The sequence below is a fragment of the Heterocephalus glaber genome, unplaced genomic scaffold, assembly GCF_053883595.1.
Source record: "Heterocephalus glaber isolate CG9 unplaced genomic scaffold, H.glaber_assembly_v1.0 deba00001600, whole genome shotgun sequence".
Classification (NCBI taxonomy): domain Eukaryota; kingdom Metazoa; phylum Chordata; class Mammalia; order Rodentia; family Bathyergidae; genus Heterocephalus; species Heterocephalus glaber.
Window position 1 is genome coordinate 21,408,562 of NW_028258372.1, and position 27,197 is coordinate 21,435,758.

The 27,197-nt window shown below is 40.2% G+C and overlaps 1 protein-coding gene across 5 annotated transcripts in view; it reads left to right on the forward strand.

Annotated features, from left to right (window-relative positions):
* Rgl1 (ral guanine nucleotide dissociation stimulator like 1) overlaps window positions 1-27,197 on the forward strand; it is a 306,410-nt gene that overhangs the window by 258,529 nt on the left and 20,684 nt on the right. For all 5 annotated transcript variants that reach the window (XM_004862803.4, XM_087194427.1, XM_004862805.4 and 2 more), the window contains 7 exons: window positions 2,173-2,357; window positions 8,472-8,596; window positions 10,801-11,016; window positions 14,568-14,671; window positions 17,943-18,027; window positions 23,257-23,346; window positions 26,018-26,104. In XM_004862803.4, the coding sequence (XP_004862860.2) occupies window positions 2,173-2,357; window positions 8,472-8,596; window positions 10,801-11,016; window positions 14,568-14,671; window positions 17,943-18,027; window positions 23,257-23,346; window positions 26,018-26,104 (892 nt within the window). The remainder of the gene's footprint in view (window positions 1-2,172; window positions 2,358-8,471; window positions 8,597-10,800; window positions 11,017-14,567; window positions 14,672-17,942; window positions 18,028-23,256; window positions 23,347-26,017; window positions 26,105-27,197) is intronic.

A 27,197-nucleotide genomic window follows, 5' to 3' on the forward strand; every position in this document is an offset into this window, starting at 1 on the left:
TATTCATAACAGGTCATGGGAATGGGAATGGGATTAGATGAAGGTTTACTTTTAAGATTTACTATTTTAGTAATAATGAGTTTTGTAACTTCAAAATTAATAACTATGAGCAATTAAGAAGTAAATGATATATTAATATTATTAATTTTTACCTGTTATTTTGAATTTCAGTGTGAGAATTCTTTTAAGTTATGAAACCCAGAAGGGTCATTAGGTTGTCTAATTGTTAGACCAATGATCTTTTTGACTTTTACTGTATAATGTGAATTACTGCCTCTCCAAATTTGTGTTTTCATCAGTATCATTGTTTCACTGGCATTCTTAGTGAGTGCTAGGAATTAAGTAAATCAATTCATCCTTCTTTTGAGAAGTGCACATCTGTTCTTGTAGGAATCAGCCTGCTCTATGAAAATATCAGGTCCCCCATGTTCTGTCCCCCATTTATGTATATATCATAGTTCTCAGCTCATTGCTGATTAGAAAGAAGGAAATTATTCACAGAAAATATCATAAGCCTTTTAAAAACGAAGTCTTAGAACAATATTTTCTTTAATTCACAATATTTGGTTTTAGTGAAGAAAGGAGAAATAACGAATACAATGTGAGCGCCCTCAAAATAAGTCCATTGATTTATTTTACTCATTTTTTGATTTATCTCACAGCCCAGATTACTTTCTTCAAGCTTTCTGGAAAGAAATGAAATATTTTTAATAGTTTTATTTAATCTGGATAAAGATTTCAGGTATTGAATTATTTCTGTGACTTTTATTTGATCTACTTTCGATCTAGATAATTGAATATTATAGTCCCCAATACCTTCTAGTCCAATTAGTGAAAGAATTATGTACACAGTAGGGAAGACATTTAACACAACAATTTTCTGTATGTTTGCATTTTGATTCCAAAAGTTAAGTGTTCAGTGGGCTTTAGTCATATTTATGCTCTGACTGTAGTCCAGCTTTTTGCTGTGAATGTCATATATACCTGTGAAAGCCTGGACTGCAGTTTCACATATATGGATAAAAATAACTTTTAGTCATTATAGCTAATTGTAGTACAATTAGATAATAATGGTAATTTTTTTAAAAATCTTTTTGAAAAATTTTGCGTCTATAGTTAAGACTCAGTATTGTGTGTCTGTCAATAATAGATGCATGGATTAGTGTGCAGTCCCTGCCATCAGTGAATATGTCTTGGCTGTGCGGGTACTGATTGTTAGGGAGGCAAAGTATCTGTTCTTCTCTGTGGGACACACGCCATCATGTGCTTGACTCAGAAGTGTCAGGGAGTCTTTGAGTAGGAAGTCTAGGGTAATAGCACTCAAGCCATTTTATCCTTATTGTCATTCATGTGTCTCTTCCCTTGAGTGAGTGGCTGCCCCTTACTTGGAGACAGCACCCCTGTGATTGGGAACTGTCTGGAGAAGGCTGTGCACACGCTATGACCCATTCTCTTTGTGCTTTGGAATCTTGTTTTGCTCAAAGTGGACCCTGCATGGAGCCTGTGACCTGTGGAGCCACGAGAGGAAATCATCTTCACAGTGGTTTTGCTTGTCAGGTTTTTCTCCAGTCCTTTCAGAGACCTATCTTCTCTACCCTGCTATTTCTCCCATTTGAAACATTCTCCTCATTGTAATTTGAGAAACAAAAGGTTAATTTTACATGGACATTTTTGGTGCTCGCCATGAAGGTCTTGTGAGCTTTGTAAAATTAGAATTGTGCATTTATCTTTTCTAAGCCTGGGTGACCTACTGGTGGTCAGCTATCTCCTGAAGTATTAGTGGAGTAGGTTTTGTGATCTTTGATTTGAGAGAGTCCAGAATTGGAAACCACATAACCCTATTATGTATAGATTGCTTTGAACTCAGAACCCACTAAATCTTCTTCTGCGTGTCTTTTTGTGCCCTGGATGGGTTTTTCCAAAGTTTAGGTTCCTTTTTTTGAACCTTATCAATCTCCACCATCCCTCCTCTTCAGCCACTGCTGAAAATAATAAAGCTTGTTTTGAAATGCTTTAAATTCATTGTTATTTCCAGGAACTCGTAGGTGAGCTATCTGTTGACCACCTGCCCATGTTTCCCCAGTGTACACCCAGAATAGGCCCCCATGTGCAGGGCTTGCGTTGAGCCCCACTGCCTGTTGGGTGTAGTGATTCTCCATTTCTCTTTCTCAGTGCCATCGCGTCAATCCTGAGGGCCTGGCTTGACCAATGTGCAGAAGACTTCCGAGAGCCGCCTCACTTCCCTTGCTTACAGAAACTGCTGGATTATCTCAAAAGGATGATGCCAGGCTCTGACCCAGAAAGACGAGCGCAAAATCTCCTTGAGCAATTTCAGAAACAAGAAGTGGAAACTGACAGTGAGTACTTGTTCATCACCAAAAAAAAGCTAGACTCTGATTCAGCATCACAAAGGTTCTCCCTATACAGGCTGAACAAGGAACCCTAGGACTCAGGACAGGCTGCTAGAAAAATGGTGAGAATATAAAATTATTGAGGTGCTAATTTTGGAGCCTTAAAGTTTTAGAACAAAAAAGGGGAGGAGAGGGACTTTTAGGGCCACCTGCTCTGGCTTCTTCATTTTATAGATGAAATTGAAACTGGCTCAGAGAAGTTATTTCCTAGGATTTCTTTTGTTAGCAAGAAGAGGGTTTCTTTTTTATTCCCTTGTCAGGATGTGCTATGCTGAATCTGAACTTGCTCTTTATTATCTGCCTAGTGGTTCATCCTGCAATCAAATACAAATTCATCATATACAACCACCCCTAACTAGCACGCAAGAAATTAAAAGCACAATTTATGCATGTATGGAAATTTAACAGTGAATTCCATTGATCTGTACAATTAATATGCATTAATAATTATAATAAGTGGTTCATCTTGAAAAAATTTCACCCCCTCCTGTCCTTACAAAAGCATGGAAGGTGTTTCTCCTTCATTGTAGAAAGCACCATTGTTATGTGTCTCCTGAGACCACTGTCATTTAGTGTCTCCAGCGCCCTCAGCAAAGGAAGTTTCTGAGGCTTTTTTTTCCTATTTGAGGAACTGACCCCCTATTTTCAAGAACAAAGGAAAGGCCCCCACTGTAGGTCATGGGGTGCTTGGAACTATCAGGCTTTGTCAAAATTAAGGAAGAGTTTTGGTCAGGCTTGAAGCGTGATGTTTGATCCCTTCATGAGGGAGCTGGGCGATGGTTGCCATGGTGGCTGACCCACTTGGAGCCTCTGACAGGCATTTCCCAGAAGCAATGCCTGGTTTCCTCAGTGAGAGAAAGGACACGAGTCCTCCATCCAGATAAAGGAAGCTGCCTCAGCTCCAAAGAAAATACAGTAACCTTAAATTCACACACTACCTGTTGAATTTTTTTCTGCATAGGGGACCACAGTGGGGGGAGGGCAGTTGCATCATTAGAAGCTGCCTGCCAAAGGCTTTGTATCTCTGATGACTTCATCTGCCTGCAATGCTGGATACCAGGGGCATTCCTCCAGCTGCAGACCTCAGTCCCCTCAGGGCCTCCCCCTGGCTTTGTGCTCCAGTGGAAAATGCTGCTGGAGCCCAGCTCTCCCCACTGGCTCCACGCCTAATTGGGGAACCTGTGGGACCAGTCGTTCTTTGTCACCAGCCCAGGGCCTGGAAGGCAGAGCCCCTTTGGCAGGCTGAGGCAGGGGAGATAGAGACTGCCTGACTTCATGAAAACTTTCAGGCAATGGCCAAGAATGAATCTTTTTCTAAGTTTAGAAAATTTTAATCAAGAATGCTCTAAAAAATAAAAAAAATAAAGAATGCTCTAAACTCTGCTTATTAAGTACAGGAGTCATCATTGAAAAGGAGTTTTAGGAGTGTGGTTCCAGTGTGCTTATTTTACCCACTCTCACTCAGGCAAAAACAAGCTTTCCTGTATTTTTCAAAAGTAAAATTGTGCTTTAAGTTTTTACTTATCTCTGGAAGACAGTTGGAAGCTGAAACAGTGAAGGGATGGACTAAGCCCCAGAGAGAAAGGATCATGTCATCTTCATGCCTACCAATATTCTACATCCGTTTTGTACTAATAAGTGTTTGTTGAATGAATGAAGGAGATTAAACCTTAGCACATACACCTCTTGGCTAAAGTGGGCCAGCCTCTGCATTGCTTTAAATATATTAGGATATATTTATATAGTAGCTGTCAAGAAGGATGACAGACACTTTTTGAACCTTTGTTTGGGACCCCCGGAATGAATGAGTTACCAGAGTTATGTGGAGGAAAACTGATGAAATCAGACTGCTTAACATCCTCCATATCATGGGCTTTTGCCTGTCTTTATTAACTGGTCATTGCTTTGTATCTCAGACTCAAGGGACGCTCTGTGTTTTCCAGTTGTAACTCAACCCTACTCACTTCAAGACCTTCAGCTCTGGGATCAGGGGCCAACTCTTAAGTAACATCCCTACCACCAGAATGGGCTGGTAGCATGTGGTATCCTAACAGGGAGGGTGTAGGACCCATTCTCAGTACCCCTGTTCCCTAGGAAACTTAGAAAAAGCCAAACCAGTGTGATCCAAGATATCTAAAAATGTCTTCCATTTTACAAAGAAAGCAAGAAAAGGCTTAAAATCACCTTGATCCCCAAAGCAGAGAAAGACCCAACTGAAAAAGAGAACTATAGGCCAATCTCACTAATGAACATAGGTGCAAAAATCCTTAATAAGATAATGGCAAACAGAATGCAGAAGATCATCAAGAAGATCATAAAACCTGATCAAGTGGGATTCATCCCAGGGATGCAGGGATGGTTCAATATATGCAAATCAATCAATGTATATACTATATCAATAGAGCCAAGGACAAACACCATATGATTATCTCCATAGACACAGAAAAAGCATTTGACAAAATCCAACATGCATTTATGATAAAAACCCTACAAAAAATTGGAATAGATGGTCTCTACCTCAAACTGATAGAAGCCATCTATGAAAAACCAACAGCTATTATCATACTCAATGGTCAAAAACTGAAATCCTTCACACTAAAATCAGGAACAAGACAAGGATGTCCACTATCACCACTCTTGTTCAATAAAGTTCTAGAAACATTAGCCACGGCAATTAGACAAGAGAAAGAAATAAAAGGAATAAAGATAGGTAATGAAGAAGTCAAATTGTCATTATTTGCAGCTGACATGATACTCTATATAGAAGACCCCAAGAACTCCACCAAAAGTCTTCTAGACTTAATAACCAAATTCAGTCAAGTAGCTGGTTACAAGGTCAACACACAAAAATCAATAGCTTTCTTCTACACCAATGACAGACTCACTGAGAGAGAAATAGGGCAAATAATTCCTTTCACAATAGCATCCAAAAAACTGAAATACCTAGGAATCATCCTAATGAAAGAAATCAAAGACCTCTTCTCTGAAAACTATGGCACTCTGAAAAGAGAGATTGAAGATGATATCAGAAAATGAACAGACATCCCCTGCACCTGGGTAGGAAGGATTAATATAGTGAAAATGGCCATACTTCCAAAACTGCTATATACATTTAATGCAATTCCAATGGAGATCCCAGCAGCAGACTTCATAGACTTTGAGAAAACAATCCAAAAATTCATTTGGAGCAAGAAGAGACCCAGAATAGCAAAAGCAATTCTAGGTAACAGAGACATGGCAGGGGATATCACAATCCCCAACCTGCAACTCTACTACAAAGCTACTGTGATAAAAACAGCATGGTACTGGCAAAGAAACAGACCTGAGGACCAGTGGAACAGATTAGAAGATGCAGAAACAATGCCAGACACACTCAGCCATCTCACCTTCGATGAAGGAGCCAAACACCCTCACTGGAGGAAAGATAGCCTCTTTAATAAATGGTGCTGGAAAAACTGGGCTTCAGCTTGCCAAAGATTAAAACTAGACCTGTATCTCTCACCATGCACTAAACTAAAATCAAAATGGATTAAAGATCTAAATATTAAAATAGAAACTCTGAACCAGTTGCAACAGAGGTTAGGTAGAACCCTTGAAGACATCGGTGTAGGAAAAGATTTTATCAACAAAACCTGAGTTGCCCGTGAACTAGCACAAACAATCAACAAGTGGGATCTCTTCTTATTAAAAGGCTTCTGCATAGCAAGAGAAACCACTAGCAGTGTGAAGAGACAACCCACAATGTGGGAAAAAATCTTCACCTGCTCTTCCTCAGACAAAGGTCTACTATCTTGAATCTATAAAGAACTTAAAAAGATCAGACCTCCCAAATTTAAAGACCCAATCCAAAAATGGGCATCTGAAATGAACAGACATTTCTCAGACAAAGAAGTACAAATAGCAAATAAATACATGAAAAAATGTTCAACATCACTGGTCATTCGAGAGATGCAAGTGAAAACAATGCTGAGATTCCACCTCACTCCAGAAAGAATGGCTGCTATCATGAAATCAACCAATAACAAATGCTGGTGGGGCTGTGGGGAAAGAGGAACCCTGCTCCACTGCTGGTGGAAGTGTAGACTGGTGCAAGCACTGTGGAAATCAGTATGGAGGTACCTCAGAGAGCCAGGACTGGAAGTCCCATTTGACCCTGATACTCCACTGCTGGGAATCTTCCCCAAAGAATTAAAAGAATCATACCACAGTGATATATGTGTGCCCATGTTCATAGCAGCACAGTTTGTAATAGTAAAACTTGGAAACAGCCCAAATGCCCATTAACTGGAGACTGGATCAAGAAAATGTGTTTTTTTTATAAAATGGAGTACTACTCAGCCATAAAAAATGAGAAATTAGAGACATTTATAGCTAAGTGGATGCACATTGAGGCAATACTCTTAAGTGAAATAAATAGGACACACATGTATAAATACTGAATAGTTTCTCTGGTGTGAGAAACTGAAAGTGGAAATAAGGACTAAATGTATAGTAGGTAATGTGAAATAGGAAGAAAAGGGGCAAAGGGGAAGGAAGTGGGAGGGCTAGGGGGAAGGATAGAAGGGAATGGGATTAATATGAGAAAATGGAAAAATAGGAACAAAATCTTTGTAAATAGGGAGGACTGGAGGGGTTGAAGGGAGGGCTGGGCAAGAGTGAAAAATAAGAACCAAGAGAGACTATGTAAAGGTGCAAATTTCCAATGATGAATGTCATTATATTGTATACTTAAAATGTACCATTGATTAGAATGAATAATCGATAATGCAAAATAGGAAGAAAAGGTCCAAAGGGGTAGGGGTAGTGGGAGGGGCAGGGGAAAGGAAAGAAGGGAAAGGAAAAATGATGAGAAATGGAAAAAATGGAAACAAAGTCTTTGTAAATAGGGAAGGGTGGAGGGTGTGAAGGGAGAGCTAGGAATGGGGAAAAAATAAGAACCAAGATGCATTATGTAAAGGTACAATTCCCAATGAGAAATGTAATTGTGTTGTATACCTACAATGTACCAATAAAAGAATTTAATAATAATAAAAAAAGAACCAAGATACATCATGTAAAGCTACAAGATCCCAATGAGGATTGAAACTGTATTGTACACCTAAAATGTACCAATAAACTAAATGAAAAAAAACACATTCAGGGGTGGGGGTAGTGACACACTGATTTAAATTTCTGCCAGGATATACTTGAGTGCAACTAGATTTTCTCTGAGAACAGGTTCGGCAGGAAAGAGAGTGAGGAGTTAAGGGGGATGAGGTTGGGAAATGACCCAGGAACTGGGGAAAGATTGCAGGAAAGGGAGGCTGGGAATGCCAATCTAACTTTGTCCAATTCCCACCTTTCCAAGTCCAGACTGGAGGGTCTGTTTTAGGTGCTGGGCTCTTTAGTTTTTTATTTGAAGTTCTAGGTAGTAATTTTCTCTCACCTTTTTGGGCTTTTGCCTATGTAATTTGCTTACAGATATGCTTGTCTATAATAAAGCTCAGGTGAATCTAGTTTAAATGTATTTTACTACATCATATATACTTAGCCTCAGGTGAAAGCTAAAAGCAACACTGACTATTTTGAGAATGCTAAATATTTTTTAGAATTCTGAGGGCTTCGTCAACATTTCTGACACTTAAATGACCCATCCCACCTGTTCAAGGCCTAGCCTGCTTTCATGCCCAGTCCTCCAGGCTTCTGGCTCTAGGTGATCCAACAGCTAAAGGTTGGTGGTTGGCATGTAGGAATTCACTGGATTAGTGCTGGAGTCTGAGGATGTCTAACTTGAGTGCTCCTCCTGAATATGGCCCACCTTTGTTTTTCCAAACTCTACCTGACCTGACCTAGAAATAGCTTGTTGAGTGACAACACGAGGCCTAGGAAATTAATAAAGAATTTGAGAACAAGCAGAGATTGGGCCTCCCTTTCACTCAGATTTGTTGTTTGTTTGCTCCCTCTCCCTGTGGATTCCCTGCAGGGTTAGCCCTCTGTCCTGATGTGAAAGGAGTTTGACTCGGTAAGCAAAATCATACCTGGGGGCACCCAGTTACTGATTTCTTCTCCATATGTGAACAGATGGACTTCCCAGTACCATCTCCTTCAGCCCAGAGGAGGAAGAGGAAGCAGAGGGTGGAGGGCCAGCAGAATTCACTTGCTTCTCAGAAGATCTTGTGGCAGAGCAGCTGACATACATGGACGCAGTAGGTTTTATTTTTCCCTTTTTATTTTTTCTTAGTACATGTTTACATTACATAATGGTTGCATTCCTTGTGGGGAATTGTTCATGTATATAGCACATCTCAATTCTTTTTTAAAATCCCTTTTTCCTTCCCTCTCCCTCTTGATCCCTTTCCCATTTGAAAAAGATCTATGTCCTTACTTCCTATTATCGATCTTTTATTTAGCTCTTCATTTAGATTTAAGCTTGTGTATTTGATTTATTTTGCTTAACATTATGATCTAAAGGTGCATCCATTTTCCTATAGATGCCTCAAGTTCATCCTTTATGGCAGAGTATATAAATACATTTTCTTTATTCATTCATCTGTTGGTGGACATATAGGCTGCTTTCAGGATTTAGTTATATGAATTATGCTACTGTAAATATGAGTATGCATGTATCACTGTAATATGCTGTCTTTAACTCTTTTGGGAAGTTAGAAGAAGAATAGCTGGGCCAAATGGAATTTCTAGTTTTAGGGTTTTTTCTTTGAGGAATCTGCATACTGATGTCCACAGTTTTGTTTGTTGGTTGATTTTTTGTTGTTTTGAGGCCGGGTTTCACTATGTAGCTTAGTGGTCCTGAAATCACAGGTAGCTCCAGCTGTCCTGGAACCTGTCATCTTTCTGCTTCACCCTCCTGAGTGCTGGGATTACAGGAATGTACCACCATGCCTGGAAGCAGTCTGCCTTCTCCTTTTTCATATGCGCCTCTGCCTAAAATGTGGGGCCCTGACAGTAATAGTGTCCCAGGAAGGGCGGTGGGGTAATGCGGTTGAAGTGTTTTTGAATCCTTGAGAGAGGCTGTACCCCTAAATGCCGTGTTAAGATGTTACTCAGATCAATCCTCTGAATAATTCAGGCCTAAGCTCTTCTTGCAACTTTGGGTGAAGATGCATTTTGCTTGGCGCTCAAGTCACAGAGGAAAATAAGAACTCTAATCCTAGTGAAACAAAACCTGCCCTGTTCCATGGGTATTTCTCTCCCTTTAGACTCATAAATATTTCAAGAGCTGAACTGTTTATTTGGAGGATTGTAAAGGGGTCAGAGTATAAGTTAGGATAAAATAAATTCATTGAATCCACATGTGACAGCTCATTTCCCTGTGTGTTTCCTGTACTTTTGAAGTTTGAATATTGTTTTTAGCTGTACATATTTGATTATGTCAGTCACATTTCATAGCTCAATATTACCTGGTAAATATTGTTAAAGGGGACTGTTAGGAATTATCACAGTGGTTGTAGCTCTTCTGTGCTTACTTTTTGTTTTCTTTTTTGTGTTACTGGAGATTAAACCTGGGAGTGCTGAGTTACATCTCCAGCCCTTTTAAATTCTTACTGTTGTGAGACAGGGTCTCCCTAAGTTGCCTAGGCTGGCCTTGAACTTGCAGTCCTCCTGGCCTAGCGTTCACAGTTGCTGACATTACAGGTGTGGGTCACTGTGTCCGGCTACGTTAACTTGTGAGAAAACAGTATTGAAAGTGGCGAAGAGTTTCCATCTAATAAACATGAAATAATAAGCCCATATTGAATTGTTGTAGGAATGAAAATTTGATTAGGTGAACATATTTTTTGGCTGTTGTTTGGATGATTGATAATACATATAAGGAAAAGACAGAAAATCTTATTATAATTTTAAGGGAAAATCCTAGGAACCAGGTTTCAAATCTCTCTTTCTTCCTTTTGCTGTGTGTTGTTGAATACTTTTTCCTTTCATATGCTTCTTTCTTTCATTATTGTAAGGAATGGGAAACAGTGACCCTGATGGGGTCAGTTTTCAGGTGGTCAGTGACATCCATTTGCCTCCTAGACAGTTCATGATCGCAAGTACACGGGAATCCTAGATTGAGGTTAAAATAACCGTAAGCACATGTTTGATCAGAGATCTTGTTTGACTTTCCTTGCAAGACAGGAAAGTCAAAATGTTTTGGGTCATTTAAATTTTCTTTTGGTCATTGTGTTCTATTTGCTCAGTTGAGTAGAGTTAAAAAGATCATGTAGGCTTTTCTGACCCATGAATATATTATTGACCTTTGTCTGTTGAAATGAACACTGCAAGGCAAATTAAGTAGAAAAGGATTATTCATCTCTTCACAAAATACTGATTTACAGATGACTTAGATGATACACTTTGCCATATGAAATGTGTGTGTTGTCATTAACGTCAGTTCCCTCTTTCGTTCCAGCAACTATTCAAGAAAGTTGTGCCTCACCACTGCTTGGGCTGCATTTGGTCTCAGAGGGATAAGAAGGAAAACAAACATTTGGCTCCTACAATCCGTGCTACCATTTCTCAGTTCAATGCCCTCACCAAGTGTGTTGTCAGTACCATCCTGGGCAGCAAAGAACTCAAAACCCAGCAGAGAGCCAAAATCATTGAGAAGTGGATTAACATTGCTCATGTAATTATCTTTTTAAAAATAATTTTTGCGTTTAGTAGGTATTGGAGACCATGCCATCACTCTGTTTAAATGGTTCAGCTGTTTGGTTGAAAGGTAGTCAGAAGACCATATGTGCAAGCCTATTGGGTTCTGTTGTTGTTGTTGTTCTAAACTAAGAAAACAAGCTGTCTTCTTACCTTGAGGACTTATGTATTTATTCTCTTAAGAAAAACAAAACAAAACTGGTCATCTGGTCACTTCTTTCCACCCGTGGTCCCTAACACTGCTGCTTCTCCAAGGAGAAACATTCCATCTGCTTTTTCCTTTCTATCCACGACTGACTGAATGTCTGCCCATGTTCAGTAAATATAAATTCCTGGTCTGGGTGTCCAGTAAACTGCTTTTCATCCCAGAATGATCACCCGTATGTCTCGGTAGTACCTGCACACATTTCATATTCTGTGGATTTGCACAGATGGTAGGTACCTCCTCACGACCCTCAATCTCTTTTCCAATGGACTGAGACACTTCCACAGATCTCACATTAATCACTAATCGGGGGCCTTTCGGAGGGCCTCACAGCCTCAGGTCTCAAGGCAGAGAGGAGTAGTCTGTTCTTAGACCTGGGTTACATTCTGCTGAGGGTCAGAGTCTAATCTCTTGGATTAATTGCTTACATGTTACATAACCCTCACTTACCAGCATCTCATGTCATGAATGAGAAAATGACAGCATTCAGTGAACTGATCATATATTTTTTACATAAACTGATATATATAAACTACTGAGTACTAAATATTATGTACTTTAGAGACATAACAGTATAGAACAGAGTTGACGTGAAACCAGAGGAGCAACACATAATGGAAATATTAAGTGCTGTATAAGTGGAGAGGAGAGAAGTCATTTCTGATGAGGGTGATGAAGAAAGGATGAGTTGATGTTTGAACTTGGTTCTGAATAATAGGATTTTTGGAGCTTGAGGATCAAAGGTTTTTATAATTTTTTTCTAGATAAGAGATTACATCAGCAAAAAAGATTTTGAAAAATAATTATTATGTAAATATTCTATTAGTTTGTGTCCTGGACTGTATGGGTCAACCATTAACCAAAACATATTTTGCTTTATATCTCTTTAGATATATTTTTCATTAAGCCTTTCTCTCTCGGGCACAGTGCCTAAGTTTTTCACATTCTCTTCTGTTGTTTTTGATTAAAAAGCAAAAACATAATTATGCCAATGAATTTGCCTCATTTTGAGTATTTAAGTGGTCTATTATTATAGACTTTTTTGTATATAAAAAAGTAAAAAAGAATATAAGTAGCATTAACAACTTACATTTCTCCTATTCTAAACTGAGCTTGTTTTCCAATAAGTAACTATAAAGAAATTCTAATGGAATGTGATAGTAGAATAGAATTTCTCTTTCTTTTTCAAGTAATAAGAAAATATTTTTTGCCATAAATGCCACAGCATTTACAGAGCTCTGTGTCTTGAAAGCACATGGCTTATCTACCCCCAGTCTATTCAGCTACATCTGTGTATAGGACATAGTGTGGCTCAAACAATGACTTGGTCCAAGTTAAATATAAAATGTGCATTTAGATAATAATGAGAAATATTCAGTTTGAATAACTGGAAGTATATCCCAGTTCCCATAGTATATGCAACAAAGCCAAGAGTCCTCACCCTTGGTGATAATAGTTTTTAATATTGAGTATGTTGTGTCTTGCAATTGTACAGGGTAACTTAATAAAGTAAATGAAACCCTAAGTGTTCCTGCCAAGATTTATTTACTACTCTTGCATTTGTCATGGTCGGATCTATTGAAAAGATGTTTGAAAAATGATAATAATTTTACATGGAGAAAATACTTCTGACCTATTAAGGGTATGTTTTCTTGGACTGGCCTTACTGCTGGATTTTTACTTTTGCATCACATCTTCTGGAAGCTTACCTCCTTTTGTAGAAACGGGACCAGATGCCTTTTGTACTCCTTTAAACCCTTAATTTAAACCTCTTTCTAAATAATAAGTTCCATATGTTTATTACAAATTGCATGATATATCTGTGCCTCAGTCCATTTATTTATTGCAAGTTTCCTGATTTTTAGAACTTAACTGTGGGTTCTGAACCTTTGTTGAACCATACTGTCACAAGCTGGGTTCTCTTTCTCTCTCGCCCTCCTTCCCTTCTCTCCTTCCCTTCCTCCCTCTCTTCTCCCCCTTCTCTTTTCTTTCCCTCTCTTCCTCTCTCTCCCTTCCCCCTCCCCCTCTTCCTTTCCCTCTATCATTTTCTCCTTCCTCTCTCCTCTTCCTCCCTTCTTCCCTTCCTTCTTTCCTTCCAAATGGGGAGAACCTTGGGGCATTAAAAAAAGATGGGCATGGCTTTTATAAAATACATTGGCTTTTACTCTAAAGAAAATGACTGAAGGATTGTTTGGCATGGTTTTTAGCATCCAGATTTTGGCATGCTAAATTAGAGTGCTGTTTTTCCTTCATAGTCAGGATGAGTATTACTTCATGAAATGATCCTTGAAGTGATTTGCATTTATGCCCAGCCACTCTGGGACATCTTGCCCCAGATGTTCTCCCTGAAGCCAAGGGCATACTCACACAGTGTGCTCAGTAGTAAATTGTGGGTGTGTTGCACTGCCACGTGCCTGTGTGGGAAGCATCTCCTTGACACAGGCATAGTCTACTTGCCTCATGTCACCCCGTGCCAGCCAAGAATAGGACCCTCTCTCTCCCCGACTCTTGCTCTCCTTGGTATTCATTTGGCAGGACTTGAACTCCAAGGTCACTGACTGCTGATACTGTGGCCTTGATTTCTTATAGTAGCTTAAGTGTAAGTAGGGAGGCTCTCTCCTTACCCAGAATGTTTCCTGTTCTCTTTCTATTTTGTTTTTAAACACTGCCAAAATGAATCTTACTTTAAAAGCCCAAGTTATTTTGGAAGCATTGAAGTACCAAGGTGTTTCAGAATGTTTATGAATGCGGTACAAGCCAATTTGAAACTAAATGAATGTGTATAAAAATATTCCCCCTTGGCTAAGAGCATAAAAGCCAAAGTTCAACTTGTGGCGAATTTTTATTGCCAAGTTATATACTCCTCTCAGGACAAGGGTTGGTCATGAGATGTTTGATACTGTCTGAACTCGAGGTGGCTGCTGGCCAGTTTCATTGTGGGTCTAAGGATACAGTGATCTTTCATGTGTATTTTTCGGGCATGTGTGTGCTTTCCACAGAAGAAAGCAGCTTTCTCTAGCCTCTCTCTGTAGACTCACCTCCATTCATGTTTTTACTGGGAAAGCTGGAAACTATAAAACTGTAACAACAGCACAAAAATATCTTAAAGGGAGAAAAACAAACACACAGTGCCAAAATCTATAAAGTGTTTGGGTGACTGGGGTGGGAGGAAGGAGCCACTTTTTGATGTCTAGTATTTATTCAGCTGCCTATTTAGTGGTAAGAATTCATAGCAGCTGTGATACCTCTAAAACAGGAAACAACCCACTCACTGTAATATTGATATTTAAATGCCTTTTATGCCCTAATCACTCCCCATACAGGAATGTAGAATCCTGAAGAACTTTTCCTCCTTAAGGGCCATCGTTTCAGCACTGCAGTCTAATTCCATCTATCGCTTGAAAAAGACTTGGGCTGCCGTCCCAAAGTAAGTTTGCAAGTGTCTGCTCTGCTTTCCTTTGTCCTGGGTGATTCATTGCCACATCAGTGCTATAGGTCCTTACCATCATATGATGAGAGAGGCATATTCAAAGTCCTCTCAGTGTTCCAGGTGATGTGCATAATCATCAGTGAGTTTTGAGCAAAGCTGCTGCAGAAGTCAACCCCATTCTCAAAATGCCAAGCCAGGATTGTCGGTTTTGGGGGATGATTTGAAGGATGTGCTTATTATCTACATTTTGAGGGATGAAGTGACTACAGTTTGCCATGACTTCTGGTTATTGTTCAGCCTCATTCCAAAGCCCGAGGCCATTCCAGAATGTGAGGCATCACCTGCATAGCTGTGGTGTTAGTGCTTGATGTGCAGCAAGAAACTGCTCAGTCCCTTTGTGCTTCTGCGTATTAGAAGCTAGTTTATATAGCAATATTAAAACTGTATAGTCTTATATTAAAAGTTTCTTAGTGATGTTAAAAACCTTAGAGTGTTCCTTCCCTTCTCGGCAATTGATAAGAAATTATTCCCCAGCCATGTTCTGGGCTGTTTTTCTTCATGTTTCTTGGTGCAGCCTTCAGAAGGATTGGCAATGTAATGTCCTTATGATTTTTTTTTTTTTTAGGGGGATTGAACTCGGGTCCTTGCGCTTGTGGGGCAGGCAGCAGAACTGCTGAGCTAAATCCCCGGCCCTATGTCCTCATGATTTCAACTATTGCTGTCTTCCACTTCTAGAACTTTGTAGACCAGACCTTTTTGCACAGGAAGGGAAGGAGGGAGCAGGTTCAGTACCACTCAGAACAGATTTAGAAGCTAGGGCGTGTGTCATGGATACGAACTAGACCACCTATATCTTCCTGGGTTTGAACTACTCAGCCTGTCAGGCTGTATCAGGGGAGAGAGTGTAAACTGTGTGCAGTATAGTCAGTGTCTGGCAGAAGAGATGCAGTTTGCTCCCCAGCCAGGGATGTTGGGTGGAAATAGTGAGTTTGTCCTCGGAGTAGAAGGTCTAGGTTTCATCAGTTTCATCACCTCATTTGGAACTGATTAACCCCGAAGGGGCTGACACTCCTCACACTTGCATGAGACCTACATTGGCAAACCAGAGTTTCAAAAATGTATGCTGGGAAATGAGTGCCAGAATAGTCTAGCTTACTGATGCATTCTAGCTTACTGATACTGATGCTTGAGAGAAGTCATATTATTACTGGGTAATTCTTTCACAGGTAAAAAGAAAAAAAGTGGATGATCTTAATGCTTCATGTCACAGAAGCCACAGCCACTTGGATTCCAAAGCTTACACTTTGTTTATGACACCATTATCTATCAGGAAAAACCTGGCAGATAGGCTTTTCAAAGTCCAGTGCAATTTTCTTGATTATCAGTCTTGTCTTGGATTCTTTTTCCTCCACATTATTTTCAACAATGAAGGTGACTGTGTGACAGAGATTAGATGATGATTTTCCTCTACATGCACATCTTGTGGAAGATTTGGGTTGTATATTATCTCAATCATGAGATAATAGTCCCTGGTAAATACAATGGGACAATCAGAAGCATACAGTGCCCTCATCCTTTGTACAGTCACATCAGCTCTCCTTCTCATTCATCACTGCTCCCCACCCAGCAGTGGTATCAAAAGCATGGGGATAGTCAGGTGGTACAATTTCAACCTTATCTGATTGCAGGGACACGCAATCTTACCTCGTTTTTTTTTGGTGGTTGACTATTAGTCAATTAGTATCTTCTTTGGGCAATCACTTACCCAGTCTAAGATCTCTTTTCTTTTACAGCAAGTCTGAGGCTAAAACACAAGTAAGGATAATAACAAGGAGATAGATCTTTTGGAAATGGGAAGAGGACCAAGAGGAGGGAAGGGAGGAGAACGGGATGTAAAAAGACTTAAGGTGTGTTATGTACATGTACCAACTCCCCATGATGAATACAATCATTGTGTACCGCAAACATGTACATACTAATAAAATTTTTTTTAAAATGAAGATAATAGTGAACCTATATTTAGTCTCTGTGGTTGCCATATAAGAAGGTCCACTCTTCCAACTGACATTTTAAGTTAGCTTTCAGAAGCTTCTGTTCAGCATGTCTGGTTTGATTCTTAGCTCGTTGGTTGGTTTATATTTTAGCTAGGATGCTACTGTGTCCCACTTGCTTAGAGAAGACTCCTGTCAGCTTTCTATGCTCTTCATTGGTAAATTCTAGCCACAGGGTCACGATATCTTATTTGGTTTTAATTTTCCCTGTAATCTTTTACATTTCAGCTTTTAGTAGACAGAGAAGATACCTAAGTTATTTCTCTATTTAGGGCTACTTGTAATTAAGTTCCTATTTTCTGTAAAATATAAGCAGCTTTAATGGTTTTCTTTATTACAAGAACAATATACTCATTGTAATGCAAGTAAGTTCACCAGTAATGGCTTTTTCATGATAATGAGAATGTTGCACATATAAGGAAGGTTATAGCCCCTAATCATTCTTTGCCTTCAGCATCATCCACTCTGTAACCTTGTGTGGAGACCAGCAGGAGGCTTAACAGAGATACAGTATGCAGGGCACTGGGTAGGAGCAAGGGCGCTAGGTGCTTTACATGTGTCACCCCTACTAACCTTCACAGCAATCCTCCAAGGGTGCGGTAGTGTTTCCATTGTGCACATAAGAAAATGGAAGCTCAGGAAAGTTAAGCAACTTGTCTAAGATCGCTGAGGAAGTAAGTGGCAGAGCTGAGATCTGGCTCTGACCTCCACCTTCACCCTTGGCTGCAGAGCCCATTCTGATTCCACCATTCTCCTCTGGCTCAGGGTGAGAAACTGGCCTGTGAGTCCAGAAATGTGGCTTCTGTCTCTGAGACACTCAGAAGTTTCTGGTGAAAACTTGGACAAACCCTTGGCCTTGGCAACATCCTGTGTAAAATTAGAGGCCTGGCTAAGATGACCTCTTAGGTCCCATTTGGCTCTGTATATATTGCTAAAAATTTTTTTTAAAAACTCACTGAAGAAAATGTGTCCCAGTTGAATAACTTAATGTTGCAATTGAACGGTGCTTTTTTTATGATTATAACATGCATTGTTAGGAAACATTTCTCTCTTTGCACACATAGCCTTGTTTACCTTTTAAAAAAACTTGTTTGAAAAAAAAGCCAATCCTGACATTGGAACATACTTCCATTGCTGTAGGAACTGAAAACAGCTAGCCTGAAGAAGTCTGAATTTTACTGTTTCCTTGTTAATATTTCCTTAATCCCTCTTCATAGGGACCGAATGCTAATGTTCGAAGAACTTTCAGATATCTTCTCAGACCATAATAACCACCTGACCAGCCGGGAACTACTGATGAAGGTGAGGCCCGGGGTGAGAGTGCTGGTGGGCACTGCTGATAGTTTTGGACTCCAACCAAGGGAGGAGTAGCTCAGGGCTCCTTAAGGTCCTTCCATTCTGCAAGAAAGCAGAATGTTTTCTTTTATGCATAATCCAGGAAAAGAGGGGCCAAGAACATTCAAAGTCCATTTGAATTCTCTCCTCCCCTCTGTGGCTTCTCTATGTGCACGTGTGTTCATATGTGTGCTTTCTTAGCGTGCTGCTTTGCAGATACCAAGAACTGGCAGTTCAGTGGATGAGGGACCCTGAAATTATCCTTCTCAGTAAAACTCTCGGATAAGAGGCCAGGCCTGCAGTTCCACATCCTTTATTTAGAGCAAGTTGCGCGATCTTGTGGTCAGCAACATTTGTTGAACAATCAAATGAATGGTGATTTCTGACCTGTATGCTAGGCAAAGCTATATCTTGGCTCATTTCTCCAAAGAACATGTTGAATGTCTTATGTTTATAATGCATTGAACTTGCGTCTAGAGATATGAAGACTACTAACATAGATTCTTTCAGGAGTTCGTCTGCAGTTGGTGGCCAGAGGCACTAAACAATAAGTAGTATTAAAAAAAAAACAAAACTGAAACAACAGACTGAACAGTCACTAGAAGGGAGCTAACGTAGACCAGATACTATCTTCATAGGCTCTCTATACAGTAGATTTTATTATTCTTGTTTTACAAATAACCCAGACTCAGAGAAGGAAGTACTACATGCTGTAAGGCATACACGCAGTAGAGGGTAGACTAAAATGTAAATCCAACTTGGTGTAACTCTAAAACCTGAGCTTTTGTTACTTAGGGACTAAAGTATTTCTTTTGATACCTTGGGAGTAAAAGGTGTGGTAGATGAGGTCCAACTTCATAGAAAAGGGAAATGGATAAATTAATAATCTAACATATATTGGTTGAGCACTTATTATATGTTAGATATTGGAGATAGAACCATATTGATCTACAGGTCTCTGATAATAAGGGGATTACAGTCTTATGGGAAGGTAGAAAAGTAGACAATTATAAAATAGTATGATATGCCCTAGCATAGGGGAAGCCCTGAACCCGTAACTTGAAGATTTTGATCCTAGTCTTTAATCTCCATTTCTGCAGCTTGGAGGCAATAATGGTAATGGATCTATTGATCTCACAGAATTGGTTTGAAGGTTGATTGCAATAAAATATGTGAAAGTACTATGCAAGTGTAAGTGATTTGTAGTATTTGGTAAGCTATATACATATAAAAACAAAGTGTCCATAAAAAGTGAAAATGAATAAATTATAAGCTGCACACTTGAGCTTTGGGACACTTGGGGTAGGAACAAAAGTCAGGTGGAGGTGGGGTTATTAAAAAAAGGCATCCATTTGATAACTTGTCATATTCTAGTGTCTAAAACTCATAGGTTAGTCAGTCCTATAAAGGTGTTTGTTACAGTTTCCATGACTGTTCTCCTAAGTTCTGCCCATCCTTCATATCTTTGTGTGGACTCTTGTTTTTCTGGAAGCCTTCTTTTTCTCAACACCCTGAGGTCTGACGAAATGATCCCCTGTGTGTCCTAGGAGAAGCCCTTTATTCCTCGGTCCTGCCACTTACTGCGTGCTCTATTGGAATTGCCAGTGAACTTGACCTGTCTCCCTGCAGGCCTGTAGGCTTTTTGCAGGCAGAGATTGAATATATCTTTTGTCACTTTTGTATTCCTAATGCCTAATAGAGTGCCTGGCATGTAGTATGTGTTCAGAAACTATTGTTTGACTATGTGGATTGATGGATCTTATCACTCACAGGATTTTAACAGTGTACCCACTGTTCGTCTTTTTTGGAGTAAATGATATGAGCTGGGCAGTTTATGCTGATGTCTGACTTTGGACTCTGGCTCCTGAGTAACTGCACATTTAAAGATTGCTGAGACCATGTTATTCCCTGCTTCATGTCCCTCTGGATTTGCAGACTTTAAATGGAAACCCATCTGGTTGGAAGGAGATGGCTTAGTGATCTCCCTATTTGCAAAAGAAAGCTAGACTAACTGGAGCCACACATTTAAATCCCAGTAGTCCCGAGTCATCCTTCCAAGGTAGATAAATTGAATACTGTGCAGATCATTGCCTGGTGGCAGTCTTTTGGCTGAAACCTTAGAAACAAAGCTATATCTAGGCATTAAAGAGCCCATAAACTTTTTTTAAAATGCAAGAATTTATCTCAGTATTCAAAGTGAAATTTCTTATATATGACTCAAATCCCAAAGAAATGAAAAATTTGGCTATGATTTCACATGGTCTGTGCATTATCATTAATGATAGTGAAATGGTTTGGGCAGCCCTTATGTACAAGCAAGTCCCTTTCCTGTCATCTTTGTTGATCTTTATGTAAAGTGTATAATTCTGTGTGTAAATTAACAGCACACCTGTTAAAAATTGAAATCAAAGTACTTAGGTTCTCAAAAGCACCTCGAAAAAACTACTGGTCTCTGTTTCTAATATGTTACTCTGAGACGTCTACTGATTATACTTAGGTAATCTCAGTTTTAAAGTATTTATTTTCTACTTCTGGGTAAATTTAACATGCTGCTTCTATAATATGATGACACAGACAACATAATAATTAGCAAAAATCTGTGGTTTTTCTTTTTAACTGTTGGAAAAATATTTTTATTTCTTCTCAAAGATTACCTCAAACCTGTTATGTCCTTTTGATTTCTGAAACTTAGCTAATTCTGAGCAGGTGAATCTTCTTTTTTCTTTGAGCAGGTGTGTCTTAACAATAGGAAAGAAGACTTACCAAATTTTCTTGGTTCTTATGATTCCTGGTGAGAATTCTCCCTGGTTGAATTGATACAAAGAATCTCTAATGGAGATGTCTGTTTAGTGATGCTCCCTAACATAACATGAAAGTTGGAGCAGGAGACCATTAGAAGTGTGAAGAGCTATCAAATAAAAATTGCCAGTAGCTTCTGAGCTATAATTTAACCAATAGTTATCAAAATGGATCTAGTGCCACACAGGCAGGGTCCTTCTGTATATACCTGGTGGCAGAGATTCTTCTGAAGCCAGGAAAAAACATGAGTGAGGGCCTTGAACTCCACTAAAGATGGAGACAGAGAAAGGCGAGTCTCAGATGAGAAGTGTGCACTATAGAGGAAGAAGTAAAGAGTCAACAGAGGAGAGGAAGGAATGGGAAGGAAGAGGGAGCGATTCAGAATTCATCCAAACAGAGGTGATTGGACAGTTCTTTCCATCGACCTGAGTGTACTGGAAAGCAAGATGACTTGGGCAGAAAGTGGAGTCACTAAAAGAATTTGAGTGTGAGTGGCAAAGGAGGCAGGAGGAAAGAACTGAAAAATTTCAAGAAGGTTCAAGGGGCTGGTGTTGTAACAGCACAGAGTAAGGAGTTTTGGGTCAAGGAAGGGAAAACTGAAACCACTGTTATGTGGCAAAGAAGTGGCTTTTCAGTCAACACCTCTTTTGGAAGAACTGGCACTAGTCAAGTCTTTCTGGTGTTGCATCCAGGCATAGAATCTCTCACATTAAAGTCATGAATCAACAAGTCTTTTAGCTCCCATCTCAGATTTTTCTCTTGCTGCCAAGGGGGTGATCCTTGGGGCTTTTCAAGATCCTTCCTACCCATGTTGTTCTGTAGTTCTTAGGAGCTTTCTGACTTCTCAGAAATGCTCACTAAGAATTCTGTATATACATGCATTATATTTTTAATATTTTAAGTGGGTGGTCTCCAAAGGAATAAGGCCAATATATAACTTAAAGACCCTTTAGATGTTTCATTATCTTGATTTTATAAGGAAATTCCTGATCCTAATGTTTAATTTTCTGTTTGTTCTTGAAAGATACAACCATTAGTATATAGGTTTTCTGGGATTACCAATAAAGCTAAAATTAAAAAAAAAAAAGAATTTTAGATATTTGCAATAATTCTCATATGTTATCCTCTACCTATGATTGAAATCCTGGAAGGACCTACATGCTAGACAGAGGGAACACTCGTACTCCTGTCAGAGAATTGATTTCTCACTCCAAGTGAATTCTTAAGAATTATGAGGACTTATAAGCCCCCAGCGTAGGAAGGGGCACATTTTAGGCTGCCACCATGCATCTCCAGGAGAAGCTGTGAGAGATCATTGATTGATAGCTGTCCTTATCCTTTGTATGGAGAACTGAAATAGATGAGGAGTCCTAGGGTGAGGGTGGGGTTCTGCACCTGGACCTGGGTCAAGGGTGGGTAATGACAGAGTATATTTATGCTTTATCACCATCGGCAAGGCCATGTCACTGGGAAGGAATTTTCTTGCATTGTATGGTAGTGAAAAGTCACATGCTAAGGCAATATATAATAAACCTAGGGAAACCTGACTATGGAAAAACTTTTAGCTAATGTAGAGGTTACACGTGACTGAATTGTGAAATTTGCCTCCCATTCATGCAGTTCCTGGAAAATGAGAACTTAGCAAGCCTCTGAAACCACAAAACCAAAACACTTCATGTTCAGTCAGCAACTCACGATTAGTCATTATGTAGAAGAGTTTGTTGTTACAGTAGCCAGGAGGAGAGAAAGGGTAGCCATCTGTCCTCAGGTGCCAAGAGGAAGGATAGATGTGTAATGATTCCAAACCAGGGAGGTGCTTTAGGAGGACTGTTGGGAAAATAGGGGTGAAATACATAAAGGTCTAGTTTTCACGAAGTGATCATGTACCGTGACACTGGACTTCCTCAGAAAACTTCCGATCCAGCAGTTTCATTTGCCTAAGAAATACCACAGAATTAGGCCCTTTTCTTTCACAGAATGCTAGCACACCCATTTCAGGCCAAGATCAAGATGGCACAAACTGTACAGAGGAAGAGACCTTCATTTCCAGGACTTAGGACCATTTTGAGTGAAATTGGGAACGTGTTAAAATGTCTCCTCTTCAGGGAATTGCCTGCCTTGTAGTGACAATTGATTTTATAGCCTACTCAGTCATCTTCCAAAAAGGTGAGGGAAGAGCTGGGATAATCCAAGACCACCAGGCCTCATACAGAGCCTGCTTGCAATAGGACCACCAAGCATTTGCATAGTGTACCTGAGAGCCTGCTGGAGGCCTCCTCATTTGCATTCAGAGACTTGGGCAGAGGTTGCAGTTGTGTGCCAGAAAGGAGCTGCCTCTTCCCTCTCCCCAGAGTGGCAGCCTCTCTCACTTTCCCCTGGGTGTGCTCTGTTCCTTAGGAAGGAACCTCTAAGTTTGCAAACCTGGACAGCAGTGTGAAGGAAAACCAGAAGCGAACCCAGAGGCGGCTGCAGCTCCAGAAGGATATGGTATGTCCAGCCCGTGTTCCTCCCTGAGAGCCATAGGCTCTGGGCCTGTGTCGTGATTGGGTAGTTGGGCTCTGGTGGCATCAGTGTCTGCAATCTGCAGGGTGCTCGTGCTTTCCTGTTCTTTATCTCCTTGGTCCTTAGCAGTGCTGGGAGGTCTTGAGGAATGATACTCGCTGGATTTGACCCAGTAGGAAGTGAACACTGAGAGTTGCAAATCATGTATTAAGGACTTTTTCTGGAATAGGTTTTATTGATTGATCGATAATAAGGGAAGGTGAGCATCAGGTCCATCTCTGTCCCTTTCACTGGCTTCTGCACCCACTGCTTCTGCCTCTTTGCGTAGAAGCCCCTAGGACTTCCTGTCTCCCTGTGCTTCTGACATATGATGGCCAAGGAAAAAGTGCTGCCAGGAGGATTTAGTCCCTTTCCTCATTTCATTTGTTCCCAGTTCCTCTAGTCATTGCCTAGCTCCCCTTACTAATCCCTGGGACAACCAAACCTATCTAGTTTCCCAGCACTCAAAGGATTACCATGCCTCCTTTCTGAAGTCTGGTATTAGTTATTGTTTTCTTTAGCTGTATTTTATTTTATTATTTTATTATTCTTTTCTCTTTCTTTTTTATTTCTTTATTCTTTTCTCTATTCTTTTTTTTTTTTGGCGGCAGGGAGTGGTACTGGGGATCGAACTAAGGACCTTGAGATTGCCATGCAGCGACTGTCGCTGAGCTAGCTACATCCCTGGCTGGCTGGCTGGCTGGCTTGCTTCCTTCCTTCCTTCCTTCCTTCCTTCCTTCCTTCCTTCCTTCCTTCGTTCTTTCCTTCCTTCCTTCTTTCCTCCCCCCTCTCTTTCTTTCTTTCTGTGTGTTTTAGGACAGGGTCTAATTATATAGTTCTGGCTGGCCTTGACCTCACTATGTAGCTCAGACTGGCCTTGAACTCATGGTGATCCTCCTGTCTCAGCCTCCTGAGTGCTAGGATTACAAGGGTGTGCCACCATGCCCAGCTCTTTAGCTGTATTTTAAACTCTTAATTTAGCATACATGTTGAGAAACCAGGAAGAGGAGATTAGAAACTGGCAAACTAAATATTCTCATCCCTACCTTGAGAGGATTTTCTCCTTCTTTGGAAAGCTGGGCATAAATCAGGAATATTTTTGATGCTGAAACATAAAACCTACAAAACTCACAGTGTTTAAAAATTGTTTGGATGTTCAAAGGCAAGTTATAAATAGTTGTTACAAATGGGGAGAAAAGATTATTTTAGTTCAAGGTGAGACCTTGTCCACATAATGGGGAAGGACAAGCTGCAGTGGACAGTGAGTTCCTGAAGGACAAAGCCCTCCCTGGTGTGACCTGGCTTAGGAAGCTGCCAGCCTCATGCCAAATAGCCTGGCCTTGCCCTGGTTGAGACTCTTGTGTTCCCACCAGGATTTCTGTGCATACCTTAATACGTTTAGATACATAGTCTGTGGGAGCCCCTTTTTACTTCCCTTGCAGAATGGTTCATATCCTGTGACCTTGTGGAGAATAGGAATGATTTTAGAGGAGATTTGGGGGAATGAACATAGAATATACCTGCAGCTGTATGGTGAATGCTTCCACTTTCATTTCCAATGGGCAATTTTAAAAACCTTTTTTATTTTAGAATAATTATAGATTTATAGAAAAGTTGCAAAGTTGGTAACATAGAATACTGTAAACCCCAAAATTTCTGCACACCTCTCACCAGTCTCCTCCATTGTTGATATCTTCTGTAACCATGGCACATCTGTCAGTCCTGGCATCATACTGTGAGCTAGAAGGAGTCCTGTTAGTGTCTTCTCTCCGTCCCAGGACCCGGTCCAGCACACCCACTGCATTTAGTTGCCAGTTCTTCCTGGTCTCTTCTGCTCACGGCAGTTTCTCAGTCTTTCCTTGGTTTTTATAAGCCTCATAGTCAGTGGTTACATTTGTTATTCTAGTGCTGAGACTGAGGGTATAGGTTTTTGGAAACCATGCCATGGAGTGAAGGGCTCTTTTTTTCATATCAAAGAGGGAATGATATCAATATCGATTGTGTTGATGGAGCCACTGGTAATGTTGACCTTTATCACTTGGTTAGTTTGCCAGGGTTCACTTTTTTTTTTTTTTAACCTTATACATGCTAGGCAAGTGCTCTACCACTGAGCAACATCCCCAGCCCTCAGTTTCCCTGTCTTCTATTCCTTAGAAGTGAGTCACTAGGCCCAGCCCAAGGGGCCATTTTAAGAGTGATGCCTGCGCTCTTGTGATACATACTTCTCCACTGTGCAGTCGCCCATGATTTTACTGAGGGTGAGGTTGTTACTGTCCAGGGCTATTGCAGACCACCAGAAATGTTCACACACTCAGAGAGAACAGATGACCCACTGACCTGAGCCCAGGTGAAGTATAAACCCCCTGTGAACACATCTGAACGTATGTTTATGATCTGCTAGGTTTTAGGCATGGCTTTCATGACTTTGAAAGTCAGACATTACATTTTGAGTTCCTACCCCATTTGTCAGGTTTTTACAAAATTATAGTCATGGAGGTTAGTACTAGTGGCTCCAAAATAGTCCTTGAATGGGTCCATTTTTTCCAGTGTGGAGGCTCCTGAAACCCTTAAAGTTTTCAGTAACAATAAAGACAGTTTTGCTCTGATTGCTCTTCAGGGTGTGATGCAGGGAACCGTACCCTACCTGGGCACCTTCCTGACCGACCTGACCATGCTGGATACTGCTCTTCAGGACTACATCGAGGTGAGCAGTGTGTGGGTAATGTAACTAGGCCTGCAGCCTTCTCTTTGGGATCTCAGCAGAGAAATTCACAGCCGGTTATACGTGTGCTACTGTGCTGGGTGCTAGGAAGATTACAGAGTAACACAAAAAGGTAGCACCACAAGTGGCTCCAAAGCCAATGGGAGGAATAATATATCAAAGTAGGCAGCGATTTATAGAAATACTGGATATTCAAACAGAAAGGCCATGAGACATGAGGGGATGTGATGAAAAGACCTCATGAAACAGTGGGTACGAGCAAGACTTTGATGTTGAGTAGAATATTACAGATGGAGTTGGAGGAATATGTCCTAACATTGTACCTAGGGGGTCAGGAGTGAGTCAAGTTTGTGAATTTTCAAGTAAACCCCCTCTTTTTGTATTGTTCCTTGTTCTGAGGCATATACTCTCTCTCTCTCTCTCTCTCTCTCTCTCTCTCTCTCTCTCTCTCTCTCTCTGTGTCTCTCTGGCTGGGGAAAGAGGTGATACTTGTTAGTAGCAGTAATAAAATATTAAGTGGGGAGGAAATTTGATATTTGAAATAAGATTTGAAGATTACTTATATATTTAAGTATATTCTAGTTAGCTGGTTATCATGCACAAACAGCCTGCTTTTATTGTATGTAACTGGAAAGAGGAGAAGTTACTTTGCTTATAGTACAACTATAAGAAGGTTTGCCACGAGTATCCAGACATGTTCATTCATTTTGCATTTCCTGAGCTCTCTGTCTCTTCACATCCTCTGCCCCAGCTTATCTCAGGAAACACCCATCAGTGTTGGGGAACTTGGGGGGAGAGATCACAGATTTACAAGTTAAATTCATCCTACTGAGAATAGGAGTGAGAGGGATGAAGAATTGAAGCTTAACTTTTCATGATACTATGTAGAAGTGACTTCCCTTTTGATAAACCATTGACAATTTCGTTTTTAGTATGAGTCAGTGACCATCTGTTTTTGTTGCTTTTGGTCAAGGAAAAAAGTAGAATGGAATATTTATTCAATCATTTGTCTTTCCTGCCTCTGCAAATAACTTTGGGTTCTGACTTGTAATTATTTGTCATCACAGTTTAGTTT